Source organism: Rhizomucor pusillus, assembly GCF_041956525.1.
Source record: "Rhizomucor pusillus strain CBS 183.67 unplaced genomic scaffold VTP01scaffold_5, whole genome shotgun sequence".
Lineage (NCBI taxonomy): Eukaryota > Fungi > Mucoromycota > Mucoromycetes > Mucorales > Lichtheimiaceae > Rhizomucor > Rhizomucor pusillus.
The window spans coordinates 621,915-634,243 of NW_027192147.1; the positions used below are offsets into that span (position 1 = coordinate 621,915).

At 45.0% G+C, this 12,329-nt stretch overlaps 5 protein-coding genes across 5 annotated transcripts; 3 read left to right on the plus strand and 2 right to left on the minus strand.

The window, feature by feature from the left end:
• Positions 1-348: 348 nt before the first annotated feature.
• On the plus strand, positions 349-2,792 carry VTP01DRAFT_8377 (uncharacterized protein; the record flags this gene model as incomplete). The annotated part of the gene is made up of 2 exons (XM_069387491.1): positions 349-2,530; positions 2,593-2,792. 2 exons carry the CDS (start codon positions 349-351, stop codon positions 2,790-2,792), a joined length of 2,382 nt encoding a protein of 793 aa, XP_069241255.1.
• A 603-nt stretch (positions 2,793-3,395) lies between these two features.
• Positions 3,396-3,681, plus strand: VTP01DRAFT_8378 (uncharacterized protein; the record flags this gene model as incomplete). Its single annotated transcript, XM_069387492.1, has 2 exons — positions 3,396-3,453; positions 3,521-3,681. 2 exons carry the CDS (start codon positions 3,396-3,398, stop codon positions 3,679-3,681), a joined length of 219 nt encoding a protein of 72 aa, XP_069241256.1.
• A 442-nt stretch (positions 3,682-4,123) lies between these two features.
• VTP01DRAFT_8379 (uncharacterized protein) lies at positions 4,124-5,894 on the plus strand (the record flags this gene model as incomplete). Its single annotated transcript, XM_069387493.1, has 4 exons — positions 4,124-4,239; positions 4,302-4,668; positions 4,752-4,893; positions 4,972-5,894. The coding sequence occupies 4 exons, from the start codon at positions 4,124-4,126 to the stop codon at positions 5,892-5,894; spliced, it is 1,548 nt and encodes a 515-aa protein (XP_069241257.1).
• A 154-nt stretch (positions 5,895-6,048) lies between these two features.
• VTP01DRAFT_8380 (uncharacterized protein) lies at positions 6,049-9,421 on the minus strand (the record flags this gene model as incomplete). Its single annotated transcript, XM_069387495.1, has 9 exons — positions 6,049-6,195; positions 6,258-6,807; positions 6,861-7,151; positions 7,209-7,453; positions 7,512-7,589; positions 7,647-7,821; positions 7,875-8,409; positions 8,469-8,709; positions 8,774-9,421. The coding sequence occupies 9 exons, from the start codon at positions 9,419-9,421 to the stop codon at positions 6,049-6,051; spliced, it is 2,910 nt and encodes a 969-aa protein (XP_069241258.1).
• Positions 9,422-9,596: 175 nt separating this feature from the next.
• Positions 9,597-11,971, minus strand: VTP01DRAFT_8381 (uncharacterized protein; the record flags this gene model as incomplete). Its single annotated transcript, XM_069387496.1, has 7 exons — positions 9,597-10,101; positions 10,159-10,363; positions 10,425-10,800; positions 10,861-10,968; positions 11,026-11,062; positions 11,171-11,509; positions 11,562-11,971. The coding sequence occupies 7 exons, from the start codon at positions 11,969-11,971 to the stop codon at positions 9,597-9,599; spliced, it is 1,980 nt and encodes a 659-aa protein (XP_069241259.1).
• Between the last annotated feature and the right edge of the window lie 358 nt (positions 11,972-12,329).

Consider the following 12,329-nt stretch of genomic DNA (forward strand, 5'->3'; position numbering starts at 1 on the left):
GACTACTACGTATAAAAAGTTCCTTGTTTCCAAAGTAATCAGTAGAAGAAATAATTAGAAAATCTGCTTGCGAAGTGAGGTAGCTGCTTACTTTACGATTATATGCAACGCACTTAGTTACTGCTGAACACATTAGCAAATGCTACACAAACACTCCGCATACAACAAAGAAGCTGCCGCTGGATGCGGGGTCGAGAGAGAAAATGGTGTCTCGGTTTGTGAGACCGGTCATCTCCGACGCTTTTTTCACCACGTTTTTCGACACTCCACAGCCAAAGGTTCTACAGATTCACCGATTCTTTTTATTCAACTCTTTTTCCTTTTCGTGTGAATGAACGTTTGAGCACGATGTATTATAATGGCGATCTCAACCGTGCAGGCGCAATCAATATAAACGGAAGCACAAACAACAATACTAGGCAGAGAGATGACAATGACAATAACGCGGCACCACTTTTCAGCCAATCTTACGATCCTTCCATGTTTTCCCACCAAGAATGGCAGCAATCTGTGGACGATCAACTTGCCAATTATTTGGCTCTAGATCCTACTGGTTTCACCTCTCACTCTCTGGATTCTTCCTTTTTCAATGACGCTTTTGGCGCTCCATCAGATTGGCAAGGATGGACCGTCTTTGGAGGAAACTTTGGAAACGGTGTTGACCACCAGCAACAACAGCAGCAACAGCAGCAACAACAACAGACTTTTAAGCATGGGTTCGTCGGCAACGGCGGTAGCAGCAGCGGGAGCAGCGGCGGTGGTCAGCAAGAAAATCTGTTTCTGAATCTCGGAGAGCCGGAACAGCAAGCAATTTTATTATCGGATCCAAACTTTATGCGGCAACAGCAACTTCTGCAGGAGCAGCAGAGGGCGATGCAGATGAGGATCCAAGAGCACGAGCAGCAAGATGGAATAGGCATCGAACAAGGACGATCGAATCTGTCAGTGATGCTGGACCAGACCGGAGGTGATAACGGCAAGGCGATAGAATCTTCAATCGCACCCACTTCTATTTTGGCGCAACAACAGCATCAGCATCATCAGCAACAGAACCACCAGCAATTACCACAGGCATCGCCACCAATCGCGCAATCCTCAGCCAAAGCCGCTGGCAAAGCAGGAAGCAGCAGAAAAGAGCTAAACCGCAGATCTTACAACGGCGGTGGCAGTTTATCAAAATCTAACCGCGCTAACCCAATACCTATTTCCGGAAAAGCGTCATCGAATAGGACGACGCCATCGTCATCATCATCAATGCCAACGGAGATAGACCATCAACGACGTTTGAACGAACTGCAGGCCAGATTCCGAATCAATTATGCACGAAAGCCCAATCAGCGAGCCCAAAAGCCGCAGCCTCCTCAAGCAACTACATCTGTCATGTCATCATCCTTCTCTGGACTCTCAAGTAATCAGTTTGCACCAGAAAATGTGTTTGGAACGTCTATGCCGTCCAACTTGACATCTGGGTCGAAAGATTCTTCTTCATCTTCTGCGGATACGGAGAGTGGTCCCGAACGGAGGAGAGCAGCATCACTTACTATAGAACAAAATCAAGCAATGACAACTATTCGGTTCAGTCATCCTGCTGGAAGTACAGTTGGTTCTGGAAGCTCCGGCAAGTCCGTTGCAGCACCAAGGAATCAACCAACGAAACCTCCACCATCGTTTCCATCGCGGACAATGCCTATCCAAATTCAAAGAGTGCAGCGAACAAATCAATATTTGCCGTTTGACGCGGAGCAACGACAAAAAAAATTGGATGATCAGTTAGAGAAGGTCGATTTTGATGATATCACAGTGTCAGAACTCAAGGAGATGTTGAGGCAGCGTGGTAAACCTGCTACAGGCAAGAAGGCAATTCTACTCGAACGTTTGCAGAAGGAGCGAGATATGATCAAGGCAGCGCGCAGCGGGCGTATATCACGACAACCACCACCTACGCAGCAACAAACCGCCAGTACAGAGAGCGGCGGCCGGCCTAAATCGTTCTCTGGTACCATGCCTATACCGCAGCCAGGCATGCCTCACGCATCGTCTCCGGGAAGCAGAGCTTCATCGGTTCCCGATTCGCAAGGATTTATCCCTCCCTTGGGGTCTCCAGGTTCTGTCACGAGTTCTCTGAACTGGTCTATTGAAAATATGCATATTGGTTCTCCTCCACCTATTTCGTCCCAGCAAGCACGGCGGTATGCGCCGTATGGTAATCCTGCTTCGCCGCGATTAGGTACTGCTGGATCGCCCAAAATGTATTCGACATCTGTTCCTACTGGATACTTTTCATCATCACCATCTCAACAAGATTTTGGCAGAGCCATGCGATCTTACCGATACCCGACCACACCTGGTAAACACAAGTACGCACCCCACACGTCATCTGCGCTAGCAACCCCCGATCATGAGGAAGAGATCAACCCATTCGACCAGATTATGCAGTCGGAAATGAAAGCTGATGATCCTCCATCAACATCATCTGCAGGGATGGAAGGTTTGCAGTGGGACCCACCCATTGAAGAGATCCTGCAGCAAGGTAAATAGACAAGCAATTCTGTTAAAGGTGAAAATCATTAAACTTATCTGATTTTCACGTAGGAACGGGAAGCACGGATATCAGTAGATTGACCGAGGAAGAGCTACTATCGCTGCTTGCCAGTCAGCAGTTCAATGCAGATAGCATGGCGCTTGATACACCTCCATCTCAAAAGATTCAAAGCGGTCTAGACTTTAGTAATGTGCCTTTCGAAGATTCTATGTTTGACGACAGCAAAGGACGACAGGAATGGTACAAGTAATTACAAGCAATCATACAGACAATTTCTTTGTATACTTGTTGGCAATTTTTGTTTTTCTCTTGCATTGTTGTTATTTTTTCCTGTTTCCTTTCTTTTCCTTTTTTGCAACTATATCCATTATACATAATAGATCATTCTGCACTAATCAAGCTGATCAACAACAACACATTACAAAGTGACTTAATGTTTTGATGTTTGTGGATGGGTGTAAAGATCTACATAATAACAACATTAACATTACATCGTTTCAACATCAACGCCCCCGTTGCTGCAGGGTTCCCCAATTGGCGGAAGCCGATTCCAAATCAAGGAGTCCCCTCTATGGTAATGATTCAGTTTGCCAGGGTTGTTGCCATTAAATCAAACTTGCGTTGAATGTTTGTATCCCCACTGTCGATCGATCTAACGAGTCCAGGCTTCTCCTTGCTTGGATGAATTTTGGACTGTTTCGCTTCGGCTTGTTTGCTTCAAGCCCTTGAACTTTCACGGGTGTGAGTATAACGGATACATTGCTTAGGAATGACGTTAGATCCGTCCTGAAAAGCTATAAATGCGAGCTCTCGCATCGACTTGTGCTCGGCATCGAAAATCGAATTCGGAAACATGGAACAGCAATCTGGACTCTCTCAAGGCCAAACCCGCGCCGACCGTCAAACTACTTGTATGTTTACAGCAGCAGAAAACTTGACGAATTTATCATTTGGTATACTGAACGATAATTTTCATAGCTTACATCGCTGCCTCGCACCGCAAGGACAGATCTGCTGAAGCCAAGGCTCAGTCTGCCCAGAGAGCTAGCGATAAGTACAAGCAAAACACTGGTCAGGAGCTTGACATCAACGAAGAAGGTGAAGCCGTCAAGCCTGACTACCAGCAGCGCTCTGCTTAAATTCAAGACATGGGCGAGCAAATCTATGGGCCCAAATATAAATACTAGCTCTTGACTCTGTAAATAAATGAATCAACGTTGATTGTTTTTTAGTAGTAATTTTTGGCTCGTCCGTCCAAATGTATTGCCAGGTTACACACCGATCTAATAATTGCGACGATAAGGATTGTAAAGATTGTCAACTCTGTACATACAAATCCATTGAAACATAAAATTTTCAAATGAGTATGGTCAACTGGGAATCTATTGGTCGTATCGGCGCAGAGATCCGAGTCATCGAATGGGATTTAGGTGTCTGACAAGGCGCGACAAATTTCTATGGCAACAATCGGATCGGATCTGAGATTCCGGTTCGCTGTGCAAAGTCTGACTCATTATCCATTCATTTTTTGCGTTCCCTTTCTTTCTTCCCTTTCCTTTTTTCCATTTACACCTGATCGACATGCCGAATGAAGAGCTGCGCTTCCAGAACGACCCCAGTCTGCCGTGGGTAGTCCAAAAGTTTGGTGGCACCAGTGTTGGCAAATTCCTGGAGAACATTGCCGATCAAGTGATCAAGTAAGTTTCTCCAACCCAACCCAAACTGGGGTTTGTTTGCTAACGTGTGGTGCGCCTGGCAGAGAATATGTTAGACAAAACCGACTCGTGGTTGTTTGCTCTGCAAGAAGCGGTGAAAGCAAGCAGACGGGTACGACAAACCGACTTATTCGAGCAGCCGATGAAGCTCTGCGTCCTGGCTCGACCGAGTTTGTGCAGATCATTCAGGATCTGTTGGACGACCACCAAAAGGTGGCGGACGAATTGATTCGCGACCCAGAGATACGGCATGATCTGAAAAAGGACATTGAGCGAGATTGCGAAAAATTGCGGTCGTTTTTGGAAGCTGCACAGATTATCAGCGAAATCTCTCCCCGCTCCCGAGATATCATCATCGGCGTGGGTGAGAAACTCTCATGCAGAATCGTAGCTGCCGTGTTGCAAGACCGAGTAAGTTAGATCTTTTGTTGACTGTCAAACTACTTCTTCGCGTGGTTGGTTTTTAACATCACGCGCCGTATGGCACCATCCAGGACGTTGATGCCGAATTTGTATCCCTGGAGAACATTGTTGACAAGGAATTTGAAGTGTTGGATCAGAAATTCTACGACTACTTGGCTGAGCGTATGGCTGCCAAGGTCCGCGAGTGCGGCAACAAAGTCCCTGTGGTGACAGGTAAGAGAGAGAAAGAAAGCAGAAGCCCTGCAGTACGAATGCAGTCAAGCTGACGCGAGCGCGCGCAAAAAATATTAGGCTTTTTCGGAGTTGTCCCTGGCAGTCTGTTGACTACTGTAGGCCGTGGTTACACCGATCTGTGCGCTGCATTGACTGCCGTGGGCTTGGGTGCAGAAGAGTTGCAGATTTGGAAAGAGGTCGACGGCATCTTCACGGCAGACCCGCGCAAGGTGAAATCAGCACGCCTCATCTCTATCATCACGCCCGAAGAAGCATCAGAATTGACCTATTATGGCTCTGAAGTCATCCATCCCTTCACCATGGAGCAAGTCATTCGTGCTCACATCCCTATCCGCATCAAGAACGTCCAGAACCCGCGCGGTCAAGGCACCGTTGTCTTCCCATCCGACACCGTCACGAAGGACGGTACATGCACTCCTCCCCATTCTCCCAAGGTTCTTGCTGAAAACGGTTACCATCTGGACTTGTCTCGCAAATACCCGACCGCTGTTACTATCAAAGATGGTGTCATCGTCCTCAACGTGCATTCAAATCGCAAGAGTGTCAGTCACGGCTTCTTTGCAAAGATCTTCTCCACCCTCGATCGGTACGGTGTCGTAGTCGATCTTATTTCGACCTCTGAGGTGCACGTATCCATGGCTTTGGCTGTGGATAGCGGTGAAAAGGACTTGCAGCGCGTCATTCAGGATTTGCGATCCGTCGGTCGCGTTGATATTCTCAAGGACATGGCTATCTTGTCACTGGTTGGCAAGCAAATGAAAAACATGGTCGGTATTGCCGGAATGATGTTTACCACGTTGGCATCCGCTGGTGTAAATATCGAAATGATTTCGCAAGGTGCTTCTGAAATCAATATTTCGTGCGTCATTGAAGAACGTATGGCAGTTACTGCCATGAATGTTATTCACGAACAACTCCTCAGCAAACGCAGTGCATTGGTACTTCCTGCTGTCAAGTCTGCATCTGTGCTTTTAGATTAGTTCCCTGATTTTGGTTCTTCCCACTCCATTTTCCGTTGTTATTTAACATCATTGCATGATCTTTTTACTTTTACATTTTCGCATTAAACTACTTTAGAGTACATCAATTTAATAGTCTGAGTAAATTATATCAGCTATGTGCAATGATGAAAGTTTATTCAAAGCTTTCTTTGATGGGAGTGGCGAGAGGAGGCAACTCCTTTTCAGTATCGAACAGATCATCAATAGTGAAGCAGCCTTCCGTCATTGGCTCAGGATCGCTGGCAGGTTCACTTTGTGATTCCCTGAATGGTTCTTCAAACTGCAGTGCACATGTTTGTAAGCTGCATGTCTTCACGACTAGCTGCTCCTTTTGATACTTACTTCGTCGAAACCAAAGGATTGGTAAATATTAGAGAATGTCCTTCTGAATCGTGTTCTTGGTGTTGTTGGTGACATGCGGAGAGTATATGTTTTGGAATCATCTTGGGAGCTAGGGTCATATCTCGGCCGATGTGGCGAGTTTGCACTCTTCAAGAATGCCCCAACTCGTTTCATAGTACATTTACCATCGATAATGGAACGCTGGCACTTTGCGATAGCAGCGGCCGCAGCCTCGCCAATCTGCTTGGTCTTTGGCTTCGTTTGCAATTGTATCTCACGCTTTAACAAATGTTTTGGTAATTCACTGCGTATCGGAGCACGAGTTTTGCCTTTGTTTGTATCGAGCAACGTGGATCGTTTAGATTTCAGACTGGAAGGTTTGGGTGCCACTTTGCTGCTTTGATCACTTCGTGTCCTTGTTGACTTGGATTTTGGCTTCGGTGCTGTCGTGGACGTTGGCGTAGGTAGATCGGGTTCAAGAAGATCCTCCCAATCGTCTTTGCATTTTTCATACATAAAATGTATCCAGTCATCCGCCATGTTTGGTAAGCTGCAAAATTCGGTTATAAACTCCATTCAAATACAACTAGTAACGTAATTTACCTTTCTTCGAGAATTTCCAAGAATTTTACGATAGTCAGGTCGCAGGGATCTAGCAGTAAATCCTTACGATTCAACTCTAAAGTATCCAAATCTCGAAGGAAGTCTTCCGGCGAGTATATCGAGTCCCAAATAACCATCAGGTTGTAGTAGCAGCTGATTTGCATCTCGGGGTTCGTACTACTTCGATCCACTTCGCCTTCAGGTTCCTTGATGCTTTGTGATTCTGGCAAGTTGCCTTGCTGCCTTTCGAAATGTACAAGGAAAAGGTATAATATAAGTTGGAGCTTTGCCCTATATCAACAAGTTAAAATACGTCGTTTCTTCACATCAAATCTGAAGACTTCTTACTCTCTGATTTGCAGGCATCGTAGAGCTCGAGTGTCGTAGTCTCGAATAATCTGTGACGCTTTAGAGCTCCATTGGTATTTCCATGTATCCAACCATTGCCCGAAATAGGGCTTTTCGACGTCCTTGAGTGTAGTTTCTGTCAGAGCTCCAGTTCTCCAAGCTTCGCTTATTGTTTCATCATGCTTTGTGCCGTGCTCCGACGAAAGGAGTGTCATCGATTTTAACATAGCAATTACATCTGGAACCTTGAATCATCATAGGTCAGCTACGTGACATGGCAACAAATATTCAATTTTCACTTACATCAGCGATCTTATTTTCAGGGTCAAGCACATGTTCGACGAAATTGCGCATATGATTCACCGTGTCACTCAATAAATGCTAAAAGCAGATGTTCAGTTACTCTTCATATCTCGGCTTCAAAAAATAAATAACAACCTTTTGAGTATACAAGCTTTCGTAGTATAATGTCTGCATGGCGTCATACAACGCTTCAAGTGATACTGGGAGTCTGAAAGCGGGCTCTACGATCTCGGGTATTTCGATTGGCTGCGTAGAAGCCTGACTTTGTGATTCTAACTGTAGAACATGCTGCATTGCCCGTGATCGTCTCCTATTCAAACAGTGAGAATAAGAAACTTTACAAAAAAAACTGTAGACAATTACCGCATGAGAACTTTCTTTATGGACTCTGGATCTTCCTTATATCGCACTCTTTTTGAAGGCGTATCCCTCGCTCGAGTTAATGCATCCAAATTCCGTTTCTTCCCATGAACTGCTGATTCCAGTAGAATGACAGGACGTGGTAACTCGCGCTGTGGTTCCTGAACCGGTGGCATCTCGTAGTTCTCATCGGGTTCAAGGTGAATAATTTGTAGCACAGCGTTGTTTCCAGCCAGTGGATATAATATTGCATTTTGGATCCGGTCGTCTGTGTATTTGAGCTCTGCGCATCCAACAAGTAGTCTTTTGCCGAGCGTTTTTGTAACAGCTTTGAGATTACAGTCGTCTGTTTTTATGCTGAACACGGTATCTTCGAAAGTCACACCATGATCGTTGAGCCATCTCATCTTTATCTGGTCTCGTCGTATGTATTGTGTAACTCGAATTTCTTCCAAATCCTTTACAGGTGCTGGTATATCGTTTTGGCCATCTTTTTCCTTTTCTTTCGCGTGCACTTGAACAAGGATATTCAATGGAGCTAGCAAGAATCATCAGATCATACTCGTTTTGTATTTAATTTGGCAGAAAATCACTTACCATTACCAGTGGCGATTACCAGTTGTCCTTGCCATTCTAATGCAGGTTCTTTTGGCACTTCGAGTGTTGTTTGCACAGGCCTTTTGGTGCCCACTTTTCGAGTAACAAAACTATCAAAGATAGCTAAAAAGGAAGTACCATATGCTGCCAAATCCTGTTGGAAAAATGGGAGATGGATATAGGCTCCTCCGATAGGCTTCAGAATGCTGTGAAGGCATTCATAAATGTAGCTGTATTCTTCCTGTAATGCAAGGTTCAGTCAGCTGTGGGAGTTACTCAAGTTGCAAACTTTTCATGGAACTTGCCATTATTTCATCGCACGGTGTAGAGTCAATAATGCTCAGAGATATACGGGATTCCATGAAATCATCCCAAAGCCATTTGTACAGATTATCGCGGATGAATTGCAGGTCGGCCACAGTGTTGATATTCCTATCTTTGGAAGGGCGACCGGTGTACACATGCAGTTCTTCGAATGTGTGTGGTATCGGTGTGATCAAGTATGTAAAATTCTTTATATCGATGGTATCTGGTAATGGACCTCCCAAAGGTTCGAAGCGACTAGGTGTTTCAGCCATAAGATCGTTGGCTTTCCAGCGGAATTCAGCAAGTGATTGTATCAAAGTATCCTTGACGTTCGAGAATGTCGGCTTGCCCGTTGACTCTTGGGCAAGGTTTCCGTACAATGTTGCTTCTCGAAGGTCCGAGGTAAACTGAGACACTGATTCTTGGTTGATCGGGTGGAATGGGTACGCTTTCATGTTGATGGAACTTCGATCGCTGCGAAAGAAACGGTAGCCCCACGTTGCTCGGCGATCAAAGCGTTTTATAAAGTACAACAAGATCCGTGCAACCAAAAGCTGTATCTGTTCAGCTGGCTGCAGCAGATCCACTATAAACACAATGTGTGGAGGAGATCGCTTAAGCTGCCCGTTCAGGGTGCCGCTGTCCATGCTTTGCAATAACGAACGGAAAAAGGGAATGCAGCGCGTCCCTGACCGCGCTATGCGAATTTAGTCGCAGAATTCGGGACATCCAGTCAATTATCGCCCAGCAGCAAGGATATGAACGCTATATAAATGCATATTGAAAATGCAGAGTAATGCTATGGATTATGAATGGTTAAGGTTATCGAAAGTTGGTGTAATTTGGTGAGCATTCGATGTTTGATTGGAGGAATCTTTCCCAGTCGTCCCAAGATGGTGCATTAGGCACATGCCACAGCGGAACGTCAGACGACAAGCCTGCCGTTTCGAACGTGCTGATATCGGTGGTAAGATTAAATGCATTGCTTACTTGATGTTCGTCGATTTGTGCCATATTCAGGTGCTGGGCAATCCCGAAATTGTCCAAAGTTGATGTTGCGTCTCCTGAAGGACAAGAAACGGTCTGGATGTTTTCTATTGAAGATTCCAGAATGTTGCCGTTAGTAGTGGTAGAATTCTTTGGCGGATTAGCGAGCTTTGCTATCAATTGATCCAGAATACGACAGAATCGTTGAATGCGGGCCGACTTTGTTTGCCCTCCAAAGATATTGGCAAGACGTTTCAAATTCTGTAAACCTTGTTCTCGATGGCACGGGTTATTGTTATTTGCATTGAATACAAATACGGCCGAAGCCTGCAGGCACGAACTTGCACATAGCTTGTCAATTTGATGCAAATGCTCAAAGTCAATACAGTGCACTTACTATATCATGGTATTCAGAATCATGCCAGGTCGAAGAGTAGTTGTCAGCGCTTCAAAGCAATCAATGACTTGGTTGGATGCGTTGGTACTAATTTCAAGAGAACGCGACGCGATGCTTGCAACAGCAGCTTTTGATTTTAGCTTGTGAACAATAAACGGTCGATGGATAAGTAAAAGCACGCAGTTGTACGAAATGTAGAGTATGGCTATTTCAAAAGCGATTTGAGAAAGTTTGTCTGCGAGTCAACGCTGCTCTTTCATACTTACATACGAAGGAAAATAGAATATCGTTTTGATATAGGTAGTTGTATTGTAGGCATGGAGGCAAATTATTCTTCCATTCATGCAACTCAGTTTCCAACCTTGTAGCCAATGCAAAATCGGGTGGCATTGACGTCTGTTTCTTTACCGAATAAAATCCTCTTAAAACTTGGTCAAGGATCTTTCCGAGTGCCACATGAGCACGAAAAACATGGTATATTTTCCTTTGGGTGGCTGCCTCCTCTCTAGCCTGAAGTAGTAAAGGTGGTGTATTGGCGTCGTCTACCGTGTTATATGGCGACTCGAGTTCAGTCAGCGAAGGGAGTTCCACGTCAAAATCGTCGTCGGATATTGTTGGCGGCCTACCCAAGTCTGCTGCAACCTACAAAGGGCTAGTCAGGACAGGCTTGAACGAACGCACAATTTCGTTTCTTCCATTTACCCATTTATCTATAATGACAACGCCGTACCAAATCCGTCTTCGGAGCTCTATCTCGTATTTGGGTAGAGACCATCGTGACGAGTTCCGATGTAGACCTAGATCTTGTGCCTAATAATGCTATCAATCAATAGAGCGCTTTCTTCTATCGAATGAAAGGAATCTTACCATCCGAATGGCCTTATTACCAGACCAACGTGCGTCACTGTTAGAGTTCCTGTTTCAGTTTAAAGGTACCAGCTTACCAAGCCTGTAATGAACCTTCTTTTATATAAGACGCATATCCAAAGTCGGCCTTTTTTCATCAACTTACCAATGCGTTGTAGCGACTTCTTCATCCTCATTTTTCTCAATGAACATCGTAAGGACTATCAATGCCTGGAGGGTGCTTATCCTGGACCGTTTGTGTGCGAGTCCGACTACTTTCATTGACTCTTCGCAAAGAGTATGCTTCAAGACGCTCATCTCTTGCTTTCTGATAAGTGTTCCAATAGGCAGTTGGAAATCTTCAGCAGGCAAAGTTCTGATAGCAGCGGAAACCATTGCACATAAAAGAAAATGATCTGGTGGATGAGGATTGGCATAATAATACTGCTCCAAGAACGCCACCTTGTTGACGGCGCAGTTGTATGGATGAATATAGAAAAAGTAGCTACGCATGATTGAGAAGATGATACATAGAATCTGCTGCTATCATCACTTACAGTTCAATCAAATAATCCGCAAACTCCACGGTCATTTCTGGAAAAATTTCGAACAATGTGCTTCGGTCGTAGTCAGTAGACTGGTTTGACTCGATGCGTTCTTCTGATCTGATAATAATGTGTTCCTCCTCGTCATCGTTAAGTTTCTCCATAATCCACGTGGGGGATTCTTCAAATCGAAGTCGTCGTTTATGCTGGAACACGTCAGGGTCCAGTAAATGTATTCCGGCGCTGTTGCCGATGTATTTGGTCCGCTCGTAGTCTGTCAGCGATAAAGCATCCAGTTGCTGTGACAATTCTTCGGATTCTATCGAGTCTTTAACTGGGCATCCGAATGCGAATGCGCTGTGCGGCTCAATTTCATTCGAGTCTGAAATTCGAGTGTTGTATTTTGCCAAAAGTGCCTCCATCTTGATTAATCGATCTTCAAGCTCTTGGACATATCTGACATTGAGTACAGTTCTTTTTAGACAGCAATATCCAATTGACGACTTCACTGAGCAATACCTTTGGCTGACCGGTCCACGTCTCTTTGGCTCTTGGGATATTCGGCACTCTTTCTTACTAGCTCGACATTTGCTGCATGGCATGGAAATCTCTACATCGCAGCGAATCTTCCTTTTCCGACAGTGATCACAGCTTTTGCTGGCACGAGCTCGTTTTGTTTTTGAAACTTCCGTTCCTGGTGCTGCTTTTGCTGACGGAAGGGATATTGTAGATTGCAAAGGCCTGTCTGGTACACCTGCACCATTCATTTTCAAGATGTTA